The 22,074-nt window shown below is 40.2% G+C and overlaps 1 protein-coding gene across 1 annotated transcript in view; it reads left to right on the top strand.

The window, feature by feature from the left end:
• The first annotated feature begins 8,815 nt into the window (after nt 1-8,815).
• The window catches only part of DISP1 (dispatched RND transporter family member 1), a 42,497-nt gene continuing 29,238 nt past the window's right edge, over nt 8,816-22,074 (top strand). The window contains 2 exon segments of the mRNA XM_035561272.2: nt 8,816-8,914; nt 16,756-17,292. Of these exon segments, the coding sequence (XP_035417165.1) occupies nt 16,787-17,292 (506 nt within the window). The 5' untranslated portion in view covers nt 8,816-8,914; nt 16,756-16,786.

Genomic DNA, 22,074 nt, shown 5'->3' with positions numbered 1-22,074 from the left:
AAAAAGTGTAGTGGATACGCCATACAAGTATGAAGAAACTGTAAGTATGTATGAAACAAGTATGAAGACCAAATCATCCAAAAGTGATTGAGATGCTTTCCTCGAGGTTGTTTTCTATCTTAGTCTCTAAAGCAGACTCCTTGGGACAGATATTTTCTTGCTTTTTGAATAAGAATTTACTCTGCACTTGGATCAACTAGTCCAAACTTTGGTTCGCTTTTCTCAGTTTATAGAAATCCCTGGTAGATTTATACAGAAGTTGTTTTGGAAAGGGCATAGTATGCAATGGTATCTTCTGACAAAGGGGCTGATCTTCCTCTTGCTGCTCGTCAGCTTTCAGTACCTGATTGGGCCCTGAATTCTTGCAGGGAAGGTGAGTACCTGATGTGTACGTTGCTCAGATTAAAATAGGATCTGACTGGTGACTGTTAAATACTGTAGACTAAACAAGACTATTCTGTTAAATAAGATTTAAAATTGTAAAAAAAAAAATAAAATAAAATAAAATTATTCAGGTTTTAATACTTAAACACTGCTATGTAGGTTCAATGGCTGAGTAATAAACAGATTTGTTAGCTTTATTAAAATGAGCAGTGCCCATGCCCTGGAACTGGTACGCAGTCCAATTAAGCGAGCTGAAAGGGAGAGAGTTGCAGAGGGACCAAACCTCTCCTAGCTGCTGAACTGCTTTGCAGCTGTTGCTGTACCACAAGGCTGCCAGCAGTCCTCAGCAGCTGCTGTATGCCTGTCTGTCTGGATTTGGAGGTGGGTTATTGGTGGTGACTTTGTACAGCTGTGGCGTATACCCAGCTGGCATATACCCAGCCATTCTGGCTTGCCAGAGTATAAAAAGCTGTCCACAGTTTTACTCTGTAATGACCAAAAGTTATTAGTCGTCTCTTAGTTCCCATACCCCCCGTTTCCTGTGCAGAAGACCAGGCTCAGCCCTATTGCTTCAGAGTCCTGGAGTATTTCATGTTCCTCAAACCCTAGCTATGGAAAGAAACAATATTCGTAAATACATTTCAGCAACTAATCCTCTTCTGATTCCTTAATTTTTATGTGAAGAGAGTTAATCTGATACGACAACTTTGTCTAAGCAGTAGAGCCAAATACTGTTTTGACAGATCTCCTAGAAACAGAGCATGTATAATGCATTTTAAATTGGTAGTCTGTAGTAACAGGAAAAAGCAATATATTGTAACTGAATTGGTGACATACATCATAGATGCTGTAGTAGAAGCAATCAAATTGAAGCCTGATCTTGAATTCAATCTCTAAATAGCTATCTAACCATACTCACTTGAATGTAAATCTCAAGAGGTATCATTGGGTTTGAAAAGTCTACAAGCACATCATCGTAGATACCTGGTCAAAACCGGACATCTTCAATATAAAAATGGAGTTTGTCAAATGGCATCATATGGAGAAATAAGATTTCTTGGTTTGTAATACAATTGGAATGCAATTTTTGTACACCTTGTGCTTTTCCAAAGTGTGTTTTTTGAGTAGAGAGTTGATCTGGAGGGTGTACAATTGCAGTTCTGTACTGACAAGAATGTAGCTCAGGACTGTGTCGCTCCAGGGAATCTGTGTATGCTACAGAAAACACCAAATCAGGTTTTTAAGACACATTCCAACATTCTTCGTTGTAATATTAAGAGGAATAGATAGCATTAGAAAAAGCACGTAGAAAAAAGTTACATGGATGTTTCATAGTTTAGACTTGTCTCAAGGTTTCCAACTTAGAAAAGCAGATTAGAAATGTCTCAAACTTTAGTGAGCAGCTTTGGAACTGATGTGACTTGTGTACGATAGGCAGTAATTGGAGTTTAGTCTAAACAGTGTGAAATTAGAGAGTCCCAGAGAAATCTGACATCTTCTAAAGTTATGAAGGCTGATGCTGTGAAAGTTCTGGTTCTCGATTTATCTGAATGTATGAGAAATTCCCAGGCTCACATCTGTTTGCCAAAAGACAGCAAGAAAAGATTGACTTCACATTGCATGAGCTGTGTTTGGGTAACCTTCTGAAAGGCAAGCGGTCTAGTGAGCAAACATTGAGTTTGTGCTCAAATAACATTTTCTCTTGCCTTGTCTGTCAGGCCTTCATTAGTGTGTCAGAAAAGCTCACATCAAATAAAAATTTCTCTATGGGCTCCAGCAATATTCATTTACTCAAAACACTTGGATCTTTTTTTGTGAAGGAAAAAAATTTCAGTGCTTATTTCACTTTCCTAATGAGGAAAGGTGAAGGTGTGATAGAGGTTGTGTACAAAAGGAGAGGGAGCTTTTTTATGTTGTTTGAAGGTTTAGGCAATTTCTTTTGAAAATCCTTTGGAAAAAATACGTTTGTAGATGTTTCCCTCCTCTTACTAAGCAAAGGAATAGCATACTAGGTTGAAATTTCAATAGGTAGGAGAAATATTTCAGAATTGCAATAACCGAATTTGCTCTTAAATTAATAAGTACCTTTCTGTTTTCATTGGCTGAGTAACTTTCTGATATCTTGGTGTTTATGAATTAGCAATACTTTTGCAGTTGCAATAAATACTAATGTTACACTTTCAGTTTCCGTGAGACAAGTGCAAAACTATGGTCCCTATGTTAAAAGCAATTGATACCTTTCTTAAAAAAAAAATCCTTTTATTTTCAATACCTTGCTGTTCCCTGAACTAAGAACATAAATCTGAAAAAAATCTGAAAAAGCAACCTTTCTGTTGTAACTACTGCTGTTTCTATTTTAACTGGAGAAACATTTTATGGCCTACAGCTGTATGGATTCTTTCAAATGACAGGAAAAATGCAGTGCTTCGTTATTTGTTTGATTATAGACAAGTTAATGTAGTAATTACTGTAACAACATTGCCAAAGTGCATTTCTCCTGTCACTTGGGAAAATTTATATTGCAATAGTGACTTTCACTGTAATGCCAGGATGGTGCTTGTAATTTAAATACTGGTGTTGTAAGAGTGATAGAATTAGTACTACTTTTTATGTCGTGTGTATATTTTATGTTCAGATAAAGTATTCTGTTAGTTTTTCCCTCCATGGTCAGTCTGGCCTATTTTACAAGTGACATTCTGCATGTGTGTGCTTACGTAAGGTACACTTCAGTGCAGTTCGTAGTGGAAAAGGTACACCTGTGAGAAAGGAATGTGAATGAGAAAATGTAACTGTAAACATGTTTATGCAGCTGCATTTTAGTGTAACTTATTAGAGCTCTCTTTATGGGATAAAACTGTACAACTGAAGACAACCTATTAAAAATTTCTCGGAAACAGTGTAAGTTTTAGATAAATCTGAAAATATGCCTCTTCAATTCTGCTTCCAGATGTGGTTGTACTTCTTGAACAAGATATCTTCATATTAGTATCTGGAAACTTTCAGATGCTAGTACAATTATCTTATGAACTTTCCACATTAAAGCATTTTGCAGAGTATTAAATCTGTTTTTCATAATTAATACACAACTCTTATTTTAGTGGTGTAAATAAATTGCTTAACGTTCAATGTAGGGACTTACAAACTTACTGGCTTTTCAAGATTTTGTGTGATATGGGACTTCAGTTATTTTGGAGACTCAGATATATATTTCAATTCAGAGCAAGTGTTGTGATTTGGAAACATGCAAAGTAAAACTTACCTCTACTAGATCTTCACTGAAAAATCATTTAATTCATGTTAGTATTTCTAGTATGTAAGTAGATGGAACTAGACAGTTTTACATCTCAAAATTCAACTGTAACATGACATGAATAACTTTTTTTTATTGAAATACTGCTAGTGAGTCATTTTTTAGTGGGGGGGAAGCCTGGAAAATGTCACCGTTCTACTTTAAGAGCATTTTAAAAAATCAATAAAAATAGTTTAGAATCCCACTTTGTTTACAATATCATATTGGACCGACTTTTTAATTACACAAGGGACTGAGATGATATTGTCCTAGGCACTTTATGGACAACGGAAGTCACTCTTTGTCCCCAGAAATTTACTTCTGTCCTTTGACTTTGTGTTATTTGAGATGATGTGACCTGAAGCATCCAGTTTCCAGAATATTGAAAGAATGTGTTGGTATCTCTCATAGATGTAGTCTGTAGAGTTTAAATCTCCCAATTACAAGTCAGAAGTTTTGTTTATCTTGAAAGCTTAAAAACACTCAAGAACCACTCCCCCCACCCCAGCAATAGCGTCTGACATCTCCCCTTGTCCCCTTTGGCTTTAAAGCTTTTCACTGTCTACACTTGCTTCCTCCTCAGCCTTTCTTAAGCATATCAATTATGAAAGAGTGTGATAAACTCAGGATGAGTGGAAACTGGAGAAGGACAGACAATTTACTTCATGTCATCCATTGATCAGACAGTATTTCATCTTTGTGGAATTACCAGTCAGAAAGGAAGGCTCAGTACTTAAAGCTTCAGCTATAGGGATATGATGATACTGAATCCACTTTGCTTATATTGCAACCTATATTTATATCAAAGCTTATCTCCTCTACCCCCTGAGGAAAAATAAAATGTATAGAACGATGCCAGTGTAAGAGGAAGTGAGCTCCTATATTTAGTACTTTGAATTGCATCCCCTTCTATTCTTCATCCTGTATCTCAAAGAAAAACTCACAGATTTAAGTACTTTTTTTTCACTTGTCTGCTTTTTCTATTTAAAATATTGGATGGGTAGCACAGATTGTGAGTTAGCTGCACTGTCTGTTCACAATGCCGGTTTTGAGTTTCCATCACAGGGATACTGTCTGAACACAGCTATTTCGTTTTTAGGCTCAGTTTAGGTCTAGAAGCAATCACACTTGTCTGAGACTGCAAGCCTACATGTCAGTTTCTTTGCCACATTGCTTGACTTAAGAGCATTTGGGAGCACTGTGTAGGCACTCGGATCTCTCTGCAAAATTGTATGGTATGACAGGGCCAGAGCTGATCTATTAATTTCTGACGGGTCAAGCTGGCTCAGTCTGATTAACTTTCTCAGTACTGTGCTCCTTGGCATGTCCTCCATGTAGTCCTGTAATCTGGAAGTCCCAGTATGTGCCTCCGAATAATTAAAGTAGCTGCTGCCATTTCAGTATTAACTCAAATGTTGTACAAAAATAGACCTTCCTATGAAAAGAATAGGGTTTTGCTATGAAAAGTATAGGGTTGGTTCCATAATGTATTTCCCGATGGTGTTGATTATTTTAAATGCTGTTTGGTAAACTGCTGACTGCAGTGTCAGACTGTAGCAGCTGAGGTGCAATAGCGAATACTTTGCCCAAGAAAAATCACTAGTCAGGAAATTCTGTAAATGGATAAGAATTGTAATAAAAAATCATTGTAGCTGTAATAAAATGCTTGTGGAGTACATGTGCCACATACAGAACTAGTGCTGTCATTTTAACCTCTAATTAGCTCTTCTATTCCATTATTCTCTCCAATTTATTAGCAATTCAGCAGAATTTCTGCAGCACCTGTGGTGCCCCGTCTGGCCTTCAAGGATTTCAAAAGCCTCTGAGATTTTTCCCTGAGCACTTGTATAATCCAGCATCAATTTGTCCCCAGAGCACCCAGAAAAAGCCACCGGCTCTCCTGTTAAAGTTTAATATTGTCAAAGTCCTTCAGCCTTTTCTGAATCTCTCTCCAAAAGAGAGTGCTGTGACAATACGCATCTGTGATTAATGTCACGTTAAGCTCAGAGGCATGTGAAGGTATCCTGCCAAGAGAAGGTGCAGAGAGTAGCTGAGGCTTCAGTGTTGGAAAAGTGGTAGCTCAGTAGCAGCTCTTGCTTGTGGGCAGCCCAAGCCAGCAGAAGGGGATGGTGGCTGTTGGCCTTGCCTGATGTCTTCAGGAAAGAATTGTGATCAAGACTGCCAGCTCTTTGTAGCTTGTTTGAATAGAAGAGTGATCAGACTTCATACCCTGCAACACAGTCTCAGCCGTGCTTTGTAAATACAAATCTAAGGTAGAATTCACTTTAGGCTTATCTTTTCATATATTATGCAAACTATAATTCAGTTGAAACTAATATGGTTATCCTCATAACAGTATTTTAATTTTTGAAGGATGTACATAGAATTCTGGGATCTATATTACTATTTTCACTAGTATTTGATTTTATACTGAAGTTAAGCATACAATGAAAAATGTTACTTTAAAATCATATTTTTTTTAAACTGATCCTTATGGCAAATTATAAGAGATGATTATCATTCCAATCTCTTATCAATCTAAGGTTATAAGATTATATAATTATAAGACATACCATCTTGAAGATTAATTCAGTCAAACTTTATTTTGTTCATTTCCTTACTTGTGCGTGATAAGGAATTGAGAATTCATTGTATTTGATAGTTGTTGCTTGTAAAATGTCTTGACAGATACCTAGATAGGTAAGAACTTCCTGGTGGGTTGAGGAGCATTATGTTGACTTAAAGCAAGACCGAATTAGTATTGCAGACATTCTGTAGATTCTATGCATCTATGCATTTCCAGATGGTGAATGGCATAGTGTTACTCATTTATCTTCTCTAGGCCTCCGCAGATCAAATCTGACATCCCTGATCTGTCTTTAATCATTCTAAGTTCTTCCATCCTTTCCACCTCCCCTGTTTTTTTCCTCTGCCTGTGTTCCACATGGTGCAGAGCTTGGTTTTATTTCCTGATCATTCATTGGCAAATGGTGAAGTAAGCACTTGATGCTTCTGGAGATGCAGAGGGATATGCAGTAATATTAAAGCTGGATGTAGCACAGAAGTGGATGATGAAGGGTGTATGATGATGCCAAAAATTGGGAGTGTGCCAGTGGGCGTTAAACAAGGTTCTGGGGGCACAGTGTAGTATATGGGGAAAAGATTTCTTCTTGTAACCACTCACAGTGTTGAGTTTGCCTTTCAGATGCTGTAAAGCCAATAATTGACTAGGTCTGTAACTCAAATATATATGATAAAGTATTAAAATCCAATTTGTACAGGAAACATTTTATTAAGCGTAACCTATGAACATACATTATATTTTCACTTTACTGTCATCCCGGGGAACAAAGTGCTTGCAGTAAGCTGATGAGCCAAGATATACTAATGCTATTTTGTGTAGTACATAAAATATTTAGAACTTTAATAGATCGTGATCCTTTGGATTTTTGTAGTACTCTTCCTCCCAGATATTGAAGCAGTGAGAAAATGTTAATGAGCCTTTTGTAACTTCTTAAAGGTAGTTAGCAATTATGCATGATACAATATCAGCAGTGAACTGATACAGCAATATTTGCATAATTAAGGACTTAATATAGATTTGAAAAAACTGTAGAAGTTTATGACTTTGGATGAGTAGCTTTGTCCAGTAGATTATTCGTGTGATACTTCTAAGCATTTATTATGTATTTCAGATATTCAGAAAGTAAATACCGTACTGCAGTCCTACTTCCAGTTTGTTCTCTGATTTAAAGCTATGTGTCTTTCAGTATTGGTATTTTGTTCAATAAATATGAATTCCTTGTACAAACAGTCCTGGATCGTTAGCATTGAGTGGCTCTACATTGGTGGAAAGTAAGTTTTCTATTGGAGAATCCGTTAATGTCAGAAAAAATGTTCTGTATACAATCCCGATGGGGTGTGGGGGGGTGGAGAAAGGTCAGCTGATGCCAGTAAAATTATTTTTGAAGGTGAGAAAGGCAAGCAACACTGAAGGCAAATTTTTTAAGGGGAAAAAAAAAACAGTGGGGAAGCAGAGCAGTCTTTCACCACCTGTTTAAGACTGGATCCAATGAGTAGGAGGGACCCGTCTTGTGTCAGAATTGGACCGGAGCTCCGAGGTCACTGTGAGGGAAACTGAGCCCCAGTGTTTCTTCCAGTAAGATTTTTTTTTTTGCTTTAGAGTTTGCATGCTTTACAAAGGTTAAAGATGCTTGTGAATGTGAAATTGCTTTTACTACAACTGTATTCTTTGCTCTACCAGCTCAACCTGACCCTGAAATCAGGGCTTCTATGTTTAAGTGGAGGGAAAAGAGGGCGCTTCAACAAAGCCAGCCTTGAGTGGATTGGGACCTGCTTTAGAGGGGTGGGGGACTGGATTATAAGATTTGTATCAGGAGGATGCCAGTTTTAAGGTTTGCTTCAGAGATACTCAGAGCTGAGGAAAAAATGGGAGTTGCCTGGCAAAATCTGAGGCTTGTGAGGTTTTGTAGCTAATAGGAACATACCCTGGTAGAGCAGGTTCAAACCTGCCCCTGGCATTTCCCGTAGTACTGTTTTTAAAAGCTCTTGGTAATACAGCTCTGTGCATTCAATGAGCACTGTATTCCCCGCCGTAACACCCACTGAGCTCTTTCCAAATGCCCCATGCTGCTTTGTACTTGTGGGCCTGGAACTGGGGGGTTGGAGCTCCCCAGGCTTGGTGACCTCTGGTTAGTTGTGGTGGTGTTTACATTGTGATCTGCAAGCCAACAGGCTGCATCCTCTGCTCGTGAACACTTCGCCCTTTCGCATCTGTAATAATTCTGCAGTTTTTATTTATGAAGTCATCAAAAACCGTATCTGAGGAGGAGGTGAAGGGCCGAGGTAAGCTCAGAAAGCGCTTTAATTAAGTTACAGCGGGCGCAACTCGGCGTCCCGCTTCCCTCGGCTCCCTCCTGCCTGCTCGGGGCGCGGCTCCGGACACGGCCGGGAAGGGCGGACGCGCGGAGGCCGCGGCTCTCGGCAGGGCCGGCCGGGCCCAACGCCGCCTCACGGGGCGGGCAGGGGGGCGCCGGCGGCTCCCGCCTCGGCCTGGCGGAGAAGGGGAGGCCTTGCCCCGCGGGGGGCCCGGCCCGGCCCCGGCTTCGGCTCCGCCCCGGCCCCGGCCCGGCCCCCCAGCGCCGCGGCGGCCGCCGGCAGCTCGCTGCCCGCCCCGGGCCGCGCTCCGCTCGCCGCTCGGCCGCCTCAGCCTCCCCTGCGGTAAGCGTGGGCGTGGGGGGGGGGGCGGGCGGGCTCGGCCGCGCCGCGTCTCGGGCTGCGGGCGGAGGAGCTCGCTCTGGGGGAAAGCGTGAGGGCGCGGGTCGAGCTAACCATTGTGCGCGCCCAGGCGCCGCTTTCTCGTGCGAGTAGCCCCCTTTGCTCGTGGAAGGCTGCAGCCGAGCAGGAGCGCCTTGGGATGGAAACAGCCCTCCCGTGCCAGGCGCTGTCGGAGCACACGCTGTTGGCCCCGCGGTGCCCTCAGTGCAGCTCGGCGAACGGGCGCTGAAGTAAAACGAAGGCACGCGTGGAAAGGGAGCGGCGAAGAACCGTGCTAGCACGCGTAGCTTTCGAAGAAAACCGCTGCTGGGCTGGGTGTGTAAGGCTGCCTAGCTGTGTTTTCTGTGGCCCTGCGTTTATCAGCCAGGTGTGCCGCCGGCCCGCGTACCTACTTGGTGGGCCTCGGCTCTCTTTGGCTCTCTCAAAACCTCGGCTGGTTTAATACGCGGCGGTTGTGAGCTCCTTGGTGCTTCCGTCAGAAGGTGAGGGGAAGTACTGTTATTAGCAACAGAGTCCTAACAGATTTTCCAGCATAGCTTTCAAATAGGAGAACAAAAGACCTGTTTCTAAATAGATAGTCAGGAGTTTTCTTAACCTATTACGTAACGTCATAGTGCGGTCAGGATGATGACAGAATACAGCTCCAGCTATGCCTGAAGAGCATTTCTTTCTGTCTCCGCTTACAGCTATAGTATTCTAAGTGGTAATCCCATAGCAAGATGAACTAAAAATAAAGGTTTTCAATACAACTAATACCTTTTACATACAGAAAGACACGCATTTCTCCCCTCTCTGTGTAAACTGGATTAGAGCTGTTTTGGTTCAGAATATTTGCAGCTACAAAAACTTAAGTATCTTTCACATGGTAACGGCAAGTCAGTAAATTGAGTAAATAAGATTTAGTGTGATGAGAGCCTACCAGTTGTAACCAATGTTTGGGTTTTTTAACACGTTTCCATGCTCTTAAACTGTGCTGAGGTATACCTGCTTTCCAGAGCTGTGCGCTCTTTTCTTAAGTAATGCGTTTTGTTCCAAGCATTTCTGTCTGTAGCTGTATCTCTTTCCCTTTCCAAAACTCTGATTATGTATGTGGAGCTTTCTCTTTTTCATTTTCTTAATACATTTTTTTCATTTTCCCTATGCATATATGTTTAAGAATTTTTAAATGAAACTTAGAGGTTGTACAAAACTTGTGGAGGAGAATTTTCAGGGCTTCTTGTTGTTACTTCTACTGACGGCTGAATTATCTTCATGATGAACTCTGACTTTAGAACGACTTTGTAGTTAAAGCACTGCAATTGATTTTTATTTTTTTTACACAAAGGTTGGCAAATGATTTCTGTAAATATTGTTTTACTGTTTGTGCCGGGAAAAGTAACTTCAGCTTATAAGCAAAGTGTATTTCTGAAGTTCTTGCAAAATCTTTCCCACCCTTGGCAGTCTTTTCCAGCTCCCTCCCCCACAGCTGGTGTGGGGGGGTCATTCTGTGTGCCAGCGCGGCAACACTGATTCACCAGTGCCCATCTGTAGCATGAGCTGTGGTGCTGGCATGGGGACATCTGGAAACTCCCTGTCACGGGAATTGCAATTCCTGAACCAGCCTGCGATGCAGGAAATGAAATCTTGGTGTCTCAGGTTCGAGACAGGACGGCTTCTTAGCAGGTCAAGCTGTTGGGAGGAATGGAAGAATTAACTTTTTTTTGAATCAGTGGGTTTCAAAACCTAGTCAAAATGAAAATGGAGGAGAAATTTCCATTCTGCAAATCTCTTCTGCTTCATAACTGTATTCTAACTACTACTGCATGGCAAAAATGCCTAGGTGGCCGAAAATCTGCTTAACAGGGAGACATTGAGAAAATCTATATTTATAGACTGCTCAGCAAATAAACTGACCGTAGTTGCATTTCTCAAAAATAGGAAGTGCATTGTATCGATCCTCAGAGTGAAGTAGTTTTGTTAGTAAGTATATCGCGTAAACCTGCGTGATGAGGTTTAGAGATTGTTCCAGAAGATAAAAATACTTACATATGTGTGTATATATAAAATATACTTTAAATTCCTGAGAACGAAGTGGAAAGGACAGAGTGCATATGTTCTAGTAAGCGTCTGTGTTTTGTGTAGCGACAGCTTTTCAGGAAGACACAGTGGTTAACAGCTGAAATAGAAAAGCAAGAGGCAGGGTATTGAGAGAAACCAAGCACCACATATGAATGCATAGGAGTAAGAGCTAGAGAATTTGAAAAATGTCTAGCTGAGAGCCAAACTGGAGATCAACAACCATAAAACATTAAAAAGCTGTTTGTCTTGCTAAAGAACACTGCAGTGATAGATAACTAGACGTCTCCCATAAAAACCAATATCAAACACCAGGCACCACCTGTTACTTCTGGGAACGTTGAGAAAAAGCAAAGCTGCAAGGAATTCTGGTGATGTGAAGGAGGAGAAAACCCTCCTTAGAGGGGCTGTGCACTGACTGGCACAGCAACCGAGTCTGGAGAGAGTTTACACTGAGACTGCACAACCCATTTGCCACATGAAAAAACATGTAGCCGCTTAAGAGACTGTAAGCCCGTTATAATATTTCATCTGGAAGGAGACTTAATAGGTAGCAATGGGATTGTTAAACGTTGCTTATTTTGAGAACGCACTACTTTTGGAGTTAAATTGCTTCAGATGAACTTTTGGCATGAGAAGACTCCTGCCCCCCAGGCTTCCCTTCAGACATAAGCTCACATCAGAACTGTTGTGCTTTGTAGCTGACGGGTCTGGAAGGGCCGGAAAACCTGGACCAGTTCAGTGGGCTGGGTGGCATGCTGCTGGTTAGAGCTGCAAGGCTTTTGATAAGTTTAAAAAGAGATTTCTGTTGTGTCTTACCTTAAATGAAAAGAAAATAGTCTTATAAAGCACTTTGGTTTTATTTTGGTGCAAGATGCGGAGTTTTAGGGTATGTATCTTAAGTGGTTAAAAATACCAAGAATACAACAGTGAACTTTTTTCATCTTCTTCTAACAATCTATAAATTATCTATACTAATATGCTAGGCTATACTAAATTTCCACTACATCATTCCCTCTTGAACTTGCACTTCTGTCATTCTCAATTGCAGGCGTTATGAGTCCAGATGGGATTTGTTGAACCAATGTTTTTTTTTAAGTGTTTAAAAAAAAAAAAAAGCTTTAAAGTGAAGAAAAATCTTTCAGTTGAAGCCAAAGGAACAGGTGAACTTAATCCAAGTCTCAAATGAACACGCTAGTTAGGGAACACCAAATCCTACATAGTTTCAGTGTGGTACAGCATTACTTTATTTCCTGAAGGGCTTGCAATGCAGATGGCAGATGTCTGCTGGGTAAGCTGTGTTTGTTGTTAGCTCTACAAATAATAGAGGGATTACTCCATAAAACTGTCACTGCGTAACATTGCCTCTGCAGACTGTGGTACTTTCCAGATATGACACTCTTCCAAACTTATGGCTGAAGTGCTTTCTTAGCAGTTACTGTTATCAAGCATCCAGTAATAGTGGGTAATTCTGCTTTTCTTTCCCTAGCAGTCCAGCTGGTATAATTTCTAAATACACGTTTGTGTTTAAAATAACATGTGTCCAGCTGGAGAGGTGAAGAGAAGGGTGGATAACCAAGTATAGTACATTAAACAGCACGGTTAACATTTTTTTCTAATTGAATGTATTCTTCTGATAAGTAGGGCTGTGTATATTAAAACCGGTGTTATATCCACAATATATCCACAACCCTCATTCTCAGAGACTGTTTTAAAATACTCTTACTCTGTTTTTTTTCCTTCCTTGAGGCAGAGGTTATTTGTTTTCCCAAGTCTACATGTTAATAAAATCTTATTATGCTTTTACTTGGTGCATTTAACTTCCCTGTTTGTGCATCCTCTGAAGGAGACATTCTGAGTTAACCTTGGGCCATTACGTTTCACAGCAAGTTCCCAGTCATTGCAGTTGTGGTAGCTGAGACAAAACACAGCAGAGAGATGACAACCGCTGGTGGAATTTTGGTGCCAGTGGAGCTGCAGACTTGTATAAAGCATGACACAGGGAATATCACAGGACATAATTTATAGTACCTTCAAATCACAGAATCATCTAGGTTGGAAGAGACCTCCAAGATCATCTAGTCCAACCTCTGTCCTAACACTAACAAGACCTCCACTAAACCATATCACTAAGGACTACATCTAAACATCTTTTAAAGACCTCCAGGGATGGCGACTCAACCACTTCCCTGGGCAGCCCATTCCAATGCCTAACAACCCTTTCGGTAAAGAAGTTCTTCCTAATATCCAACCTAAACCTCCCCTGGCGCAACTTTAGCCCATTCCCCCTCGTCCTGTCACCAGGCACGTGGGAGAATAGACCAACCCCCACCTCGCTACAGCCTCCTTTAAGGTACCTGTAGACAGTGATGAGGTCTCCCCTGAGCCTCCTCTCTTCCAGGCTAAACAACCCCAGCTCCCTCAGCCGCTCCTCGTAAGACTTGTTCTCCAGACCCCTCACCAGCCTCATCGCCCTTCTCTGGACTCTCTCGAGCACCTCCATGTCCTTCCTGTAGCGAGGGGCCCAAAACTGAACACAGTACTCGAGGTGCGGCCTCACCAGAGCCGAGTACAGGGGGACAATCACCTCCCTAGACCTGCTGGCCACGCTGCTTCTTATACAGGCCAGGATGCTGTTGGCCTTCTTGGCCACCTGAGCACACTGCTGGCTCATATTCAGCCGACTATCAACCAGTACTCCCAGGTCCTTCTCGGCCAGGCAGCTTTCCAACCACTCATCTCCCAGCCTGTAGCACTGCTTGGGGTTGTTGTGCCCCAGGTGCAGGACCCGGCACTTGGCCTTGTTGAACTTCATACAGTTAAATGGGCAAGATGAATTGAGATAACACTGGGCTTGTCAAGTGACATCAACCATCTTACATTTCGTTAAAAAACACAAAGCACACAAAGTTACCAAAGAAAATGAAAACAAGCAGTTCAACCAATTTTTGAGAATTAGTTTGAGCAACAATTCTTCTAAGCTCTGTTGGAATAAAACACCTAATCACGTGGCTGCCTTAAGCGTGCAAAGTAGTTTTGGTGGCTTTAATAGAGCATGGAAAGAGATTCAGGGTGAGCAGATAACTTCCACGTCTTGATCAGACTCGATGAAAATGGGTAGAGCTCAAGTGTTTCTCAATGCTTATGAAGGAAGAATCAGCTTAACCTGTTAATTTTGTTTTTCATAGCTTGAAATAGTTCACGGATGATCTGTTCACCAGGGGAACAAAGGCAGAATTACGTTGCTCGTGTTGTTGTACTGCTGATGGTGATCTCTGGTGTTTCTTGGAATTTACTAGTTTCTGTAGTTCTATTTTCTGAAAATTGAGTTTAAACTGAAAAGCATGCAGGTAGATATTACATCCACTGAAAATACGGCATTTTATCTTTCATCATGTTAAATCCAGGCTGTGGTGCTGTCTGAAACAAAAGTCATAATCCCTGTGTTGGTGTTCAGCACAGACACTGCGAATGTCTCTGCACTGAGAGCACCAGCTCCCAAGGGTGTGAGTTGTAACGCTTGCATTTCTGTGCTGCAGGCACGCCTCGTGCATAAATGCCTGTTTTTCTTCATAAAGCAATTCGAAACAGCCACTAAAAATTATGCAGTGTTATCTCAATTGCTGCGTGCACAGATGTCCTGGGTTTAAAGCAAAAAGGATGCGGTCTTTCATCTCGAAGGACTCGGTATCTGCAGGATCTCCATACCTGATTTTCAATTACAATAATAGTCTGCAGAGCTGTAACTTTCATCAGATTACAGCAGTCTCAAGCAATGATATTTAGTCCAACTAACGTAGAAAAAGAAATGCGACAACACCGCCATGCATTGAATCTGTTACATGAGCGAATGAAAACAATCAGGCAGAAATTCCTAAAATGCTGCCAGCTGACTCAATGGGAGCTTTCTCTGCCTCGCTGTCCCTCTGTCTTGCTCTCGTCCACTCCAGCAGCCTTTGAAGCTGCCTACAGTTTGCGACAAAACTTGACTATTCAAACACAGCAACATTTCACATGACTAATGCATCTCTTCAGGCTGAACCAAACTTTAGCCAACCCCTTGAATTTACTCTCTGTGCTCTGTGAAAAGTCTTCAATGGGCTTGACTTGCGTGGCCCCGGGAGGGGGTATTGGGCAGGAATGTGTGGAATTGGACTCTGGAAAAATCACCTTGTTTAGCAGCATATTCTCCTGCTCTGACTGCTTATCTAAATGAAAGTGGCTTCCCAGGGAATCTGACTCCGCACATGATCTAGAACAAATAGCGCAGGATTATTTTTTGTTTCAGAAGTGAAGGATTTAGTTATGTCTCGGGGAGATCCTGCGCAGGGGGGCTGCTGGGGGCAGCATTCCTCTGTGCAAAGCGCTTTCTGCTCAGAATTAGCATTCAGGCAATTAAATAGCTCAGCTGGCTGGGAAGGCTTAGCTCTGAGCACTCGGCAAAGGTAACAGAGAAGAAAATGAGTTAGAAACTTTCTCGCTTATCTGTCTTAACCTTTGTGTCGTGTCTTTCCGCAAAGTTCAGTGGCCGTAATGCAAGCGTTGCAATTTCAACTTGGAATGTTGTTGTTGTTTGAATTCAGTGCTAGAAAGTTAATGTGACTAGCCAAAGCAGTTATAATGGACTGATTCTAATTTTTAAGCAAATGTTGGGTTGTTAGTGTAAATAGCGTATAATTAGTTTGTCCTTCATTCTTCTTTCTCCTTACTCCTCCTTCCTCCCCCTCCAAAAAAGCCATGTAACTTGGGAAACAAATTCTTACCCTAGATAAGTGTGATGTTTGACCTTTCATGTTATTTATCAAAATCATCTCTAGCTTATTTCCAAATCTTATTAAAATACAACTAGAGTTGGCATGGGGAAATTATCTGTTGTAAGTTTTGAGTTTGAGACAAGCTCCTCGCCTACATCTCCAAAATTAATAGTTTTCACTTACTTATGTTTTCCTCAAAAACAAACAAAAAAACTTTAGAACAAAATTTTTAATATCCTTTATTTTCAGCACAGTGCATTTCTTAATTGCTTATAGAATATGTCACTTGTAAGGATCAGCTTCTCAATCTGCCATAACTAAATGCTAGGATTTTTATTTTTTAAGCTTAGGAAAAACATGTTGTCGTATTATATATTTTTTATTATTCATAACAGTTCATTTTGAACTTTTGCTAAAGACCTAGTCTACCACCCAGCAATTTTGACAGACGTTTGATTTATTTAAATAAGGATTTTTCAAAGAACATCTTCAAAGACATGAATGCGCCCAGTTTTCAGTAGAAAAGGGAGGATAAGAAGGAAAGCTACCAAAGCCACACATTAGTGGTGATTAAACAGTTTATACTGTGTGGTCCTCTCTCCTGCTGGCTTTCAAAGCACACAGGCAAAACTGCCGTGCAAAGTTGTGGATCGTTAGGCAGTTCATACGGAAGTCTGCTTTCATAAATAGTGGCCATTACTTAGTCTTACACAAAATGATCTTGTTCCCCTGCTTCTCAGCCATTACTTGTTGGCTATGACCCAGAGACTGTCATTTGACTTGCGTTTTGCTTTAATTACTTAATGTAACTTTTTGTTGAACAAGAATGTCCTTCAAAACCTTCCTGGCAATATGTGACCATTGCCCTGTGTTATGAGAGATGAGAAGAGCGTTACTGATTTAAATCTAAAGTTATTTCTGAGTGACTGAAAACACTGCAGCTCTGTAAACTTTTCTTTATTTTTGTTTCTTCAGGAACATCTCCTGTCCATCAGGAACTTGGAGCATGGCAATGAGTGATGTCAGTGAGTCTGTGATTCTGAGCAATGGCAGCATCTTGTCAAACGCTTCTGGCCCAGGCATCATTGCAGCTAATGATGGAGACGTTGCTGTCCAACAGCTCTCTTCCAAGGAAACACCAAGAACAAAAGCAAGTCCAAACGGCTGCCTGCAACTCAACGGTACAATCAAACCATCCTTTCTGCCTTTAGACAACCAAAGAACTCAGCAGATGTTGTCGCAATGCTGCCACCCCTGCCCATACCATCACTCTTTAAGTAGCCATAATAACAAGCAAGAATGTCATTCGGTGGTTGGCAGCTCAGCATCATCTCCTATGACTTCGTGCTGCATGCAGCCACATACTGAGTACTCAGCATCTATTTGCCAAAAACACCCACCCATATATCAACCTGCCTGCTGTCTTCAGCCCTCCCCATCCTTCTGCCTTCACCATCAGTGGCCTGACCATTTTCAGCATCAGCCTGTGCAACAACACATAGCCAGGATAAGGTAAGCAGATTGCAGTTTTGTTGTTGTTTTTAGTAGCTCTTTGGGTGGGTAGCTGTTTCCATAAATACTTCATTCTCTTAAAAACAAACAAAACAGAAGATCAGAAAAGGAAGATGAACAAAACTTTTTCTCTAGTGTTTTTACAAGCTAATCTTTAATTTGTTAACAGCATGATTTTTTTCGGAAGTATCCAAGTCAGGAAACTAGTTTTGTTTTGCTACATGAATATTGTTGAAATGAATTAGTTCTTTCTGGAAAAAAAAAAGTCTATTTTTAATTCTTGGGGATTGTTTAGAAGCCCCTTAACTCTTTTCCAAGACACAATAAACACCTACATTATGTGAAATAAACTAATGCAGAGATAGCTAAGACAGCACTGAAAGAACTGGCATATCTACATTGTCTAAACAAAACCCATATTTCGTTCAAAAGGTGCTTTGGAAACTATTTTCAACATTGCCATTCATAAATGTATTGGCCTTTTTTTTTTCTTTGTCAGATTGGCTTTCTCAGTGAGTTGCCTCCATGTGTTTTCAGCTTATCTGCTAAACTTCAAAGTTGCACTAGGACTGAGAAACTTTGGATTGTTCCACGTTTTGAATCATTTCTGTCCTACACTTCAGAGAAACTTGCCCCTTTATCTGTTAGTTTTGGAGATCCAGTGACAGTAATCCTAGCTACGAGGAGCAACAGTCACAAGGAAAATCTGCAACAGCCTGCTGGTTCTGGGGGCGATCACTGTCAGTCCAAGAGGCAGTTTGTAAAAATTAAATTCCCCATTGCAGTAAGACACCTCTAAGTTTTTTATGCAAGGTTATTTTTTTCTGAGTTGCACTTAAGCCAGATTGGATGGTTTTTCACTGGAGCAATAAAAGCTACCCTTCTCCCTGTTGTCCGACATCTGCATCCTTGCTCTAAAACTTGGAGCTACAAGTTATTCTCAGACAGTTAAATGCATTTTGTCTCAACGAAATGTATGAACTAATTTTAAACTTCTGAGAATAGTGGGACAGACTGGGACAGATATCCAATGTGGAAAATGTCAAAGTGAATAAAGCTTTTTTCCTTAAGGTAAAAGCAGATGAAAATAAGGATAATACAAAGTGTAAATCAGCTTTCCCCTGCCAGTCATTCCTCTTACAAAAGGAAAAAATCTTTATTGTTGGAACTGCTTCAATCAGACTTTTTTTTTCCCATTCCATACGTGTTTAACTGTTAAGAAAAGTTGAAAACTTGCATATCATTCTGTATGCAGAGGTATGGAGGGAAGTTGAACTATTATTGAATCAGTCAGTTGTACTTTTCAGTGTCAAAATGGCAGTGCTAATTTTGCTGTTTTTCTCATTCTGGAACAGGTCTGTTAAACTTCATCTGTATTCCATGGTCTTGAGGAAGGGAACAAATTTGATGCGTAATCTGGGTTTCTGTTTTTACTCCAGATAAGAGCACTGAAAAGTTATTTAAGATATGGAAAAATAATGATTTCCATTGTATTCCATATAGTATATAGGTTTTTGTTCCCAATCTACTCTGATTAGGATCTTGAACCAAGATGCTTTTTTAATCTTGCGCTACCTTACCATGACATACATTAGTACATAAATGTACATAAGTTATTTATAATATGATAAATGTTCGTCTTAATGTTAGCACTCAAACAGTCAAAATAAGGATAGAATCTGGCCTTTAAAGCATCTGTAGTTATTAGCTATCTGCACTGGCATACTCTACATATCCCTATCAAAAGTTTGATTCTTTTCTGGAATTCCTCCTAGAACTGAATCTTGTCAGCAAGAAGATGCTTGCAATATGCAAATTAAATATTTTCATCAATCTTCTAAAAGCCACCCAGCCTATAGTTGATGTCACCTGTTTTTAGCTCTAAACATGGTAAATAGGGCTCAAGTCTCTTGCCATACTGGGAAAGCTGGACTTTCATATACATTTTACCTCCTTAAACTGGCAGTATCTACACTGATGGAAAATGCATGCATCAGCATGGAACCAAACACTTTTTCTCTCTGAACAGCCTACAAGGTGTGTCTAAATACTGTAGCCTCCTGTTGCATTGTGAATCCAGTTTATCATACTGTAAGACCAACGTTGATGAAGATATGTTGGTAGATGTTAAAAAAAAAAAAATGGGTGCAACTGGATGCAACCTTGCAGGGGAATGGCTGTATGCTCAAGCAGCAGCAGTCTTGTTCATCAGTAGTTACTTTGCAGTGCTAAAGAGAAGATCAACACTGGACATGAGATATTTTTAAATGATTTGTTCCACACTCTGATTTTATTATATTTTGAGCCAATAATCTGCAAAACAGCTTCTTCTCTTGATATTTTTTCTAATTTTTCTAGGCTAATTGGAAATCATCCAGTTTTATAATATGTGCATGTTTTAACATGGTTATTTAAAATCCAGGTTCTCGTATGATACATTAATTAAATTCAGAATGCAGTCAAACTAGCTTTCATTTTGGTCCTTTATAATTTAAAAATATGCATTCAAGTATTGTTAAAGTTTTAGTTCTGGGGGGTGTGATTTGATAGAGGGGGGTGAATGCTTTCTGCAAACTGTATCACTAATGCTTACAGCTCTGGGCAGGTAACCAATTATTTCATCACGACAGGTTTTGTCAGGTTTTTAAGCCCAAGGCTTAACATTTGCTAGTGACCGAATGTTAAAGGAATGTGGGTCTGGTATATCATTGTGGATTGTAGTATATAAAGAAGACAAATTGAAATAATGCCACGCTTGTCCTGTCCTCTTAAAGGTGACTAGATCTGGAATTTTGTAGTGTTCAGTTTTGAAGTGTAAACTAAATTATGTGGAAATGTCAGCTATACACCATAACTTGAATGTCTAGGCAACTGATAAACTGGTAAAAAAGGCTTGTAACATAAATTAAACAAAACATTTGTAGTGGTTGGTGGTGTACTACGGGATGGTGGCAAACAATTCTGTCTGTTATGAAAGCAGGTTAAGTAGGTAACTGTTGGTCATAATGATTCTGGTTTTTAGATATTTTCCTCAGGTTGAAAGATATTGAACAAAGTTTTGTGTTATTTTGTGTACATTTTTAAGATGTTATTCGTTTAAACATGTTCATATCTCTTTTCTGGTAGGCAGAATATCCTGACAGCACAAACACGCCCTGTGAAATTCCAGCTGTCTGTTCATATCAGAATATAATGGTCCAGGGGACTCGGTTTGCTTTCTAACAAATGGTTTCTCAACTTACCAGTTTGGAACATGGTATGATTAGTTCTTCTGTTCAGGTACTACTGGAAGACTTTTCCACCATGTCCCTTTAAAAGGCTCATGTTGAAGTAATCCTTTATGTCTGAAAGTGCTTACATATCAACAAATGTGTGGCCCTGGAAAGTGGGTGGTTATTGCCCCTCCTTTGCTTCCATCTGCTTCTGTAATTATCAGCAACCGGGTAGGCAGTAGAAATAAGAAAGAGGATCCAAGCAAGGCTGTTAATCTGTTGTTACCCAGAAGAAGTGGAAAAATCATGAAGACTGATGCCTGACAACTGGAAGGACCGAGTTAGGAGTCACTAGGGAAGAGTAAAACCATACAGCCCAGTAGCATGTTTATTGGGATGAAAGCAAGATAAAATAAATAATGAACAATTCCACATTCCAGCAGATCTAAACACTGCAGAAAAGAAATGTATAACCAGAAAACTCTTGAGCATTCCTGGTCTTTTTCAAAATCTGTTATTTATATATGAATGTATACATGTAAATAGGGGCAGAAGAGGAAGAATGTGCAGAAGTGCTTCAGTAAGTTGTCGCAGATTTGTGGAAAGCATGTGGTAACAATGCTGTGTATAGCTGTTGTGTCTGGTACCCAATTAAATTGCTTCTTTTCAGATTTGTATGTGCACTTTTTGATGGGAAAACTCTAATTAAAAAGTACCCGTATCCTTACTAAACTTGATGATAACTCTTTAGGAATCTGTCTTTTGTGATATAATTTAGAAAACTTCAATCTATGAACTCAGAGACAAAAGGTAAGGGAGAAGAGGTCAGGGAGCTGCAAGAAGTGGTGATAAGGAAATGGCTCCAGTCTGCCAGGGCATGTACTACTTGCGGTTCTGCAGTATTGGACCCATAAATTCACACAAGTTCTCTTTTCTTAGAGTAGACCTGCTTTATATCATCTACCATTATTTACATTTCAGGACTATAATGTTAATGCTTTTGAATAAAGCAGATAAGTAACGAAAACTGCTCTGTGAAACATCTGAATAATCTCTTTTAAAAAGACCAGGATGAAAGGACACGTGGAATGATCTCTCCATGACCGTATAGTCATATCAAGCTAGAACATGAAAATAAAATCGGTTTAAAGCCTTACAGAATCATTAGCTTCACTAAAATTGAAAACTGGGATATTTGTGAATTGCTCCTCATCCTCCATCAGCCTAGTCTGGGACTTGTAGCTTCCAAAGCTTTTCCCAGCACTCAGAACTGTTACATGCTTTATTTGAGAGAAGTAGAGCTACTCACGTTATCTCCTGTCTTCATAAACTGAAATTCTTTGAGCACCCAAAATCCTGTGAGGTGAACAGAGCAGCACGAGTAACCAGGCTACAATTCACATTTGAATTGCTGGATTCAAAATTTTCACTTGCGAGACCAAGCAAGGCAAAAACATGTTACTTCAGAGTCAGGAAAATGGTAAAGTGTTAGTATCTTAAGATTTCTTGCGCATCTTCCTTTCAGTTAGATTTAAGCCTTCTTTTGAACTGTTTTGACATTGCGGATTTA

This window comes from Cygnus atratus, chromosome 3 (genome assembly GCF_013377495.2).
Source record: "Cygnus atratus isolate AKBS03 ecotype Queensland, Australia chromosome 3, CAtr_DNAZoo_HiC_assembly, whole genome shotgun sequence".
NCBI lineage: Eukaryota > Metazoa > Chordata > Aves > Anseriformes > Anatidae > Cygnus > Cygnus atratus.
The sequence above is the reverse complement of the archived record's forward strand: the minus strand, read 5'-3'. Positions and strand labels throughout refer to the sequence as shown.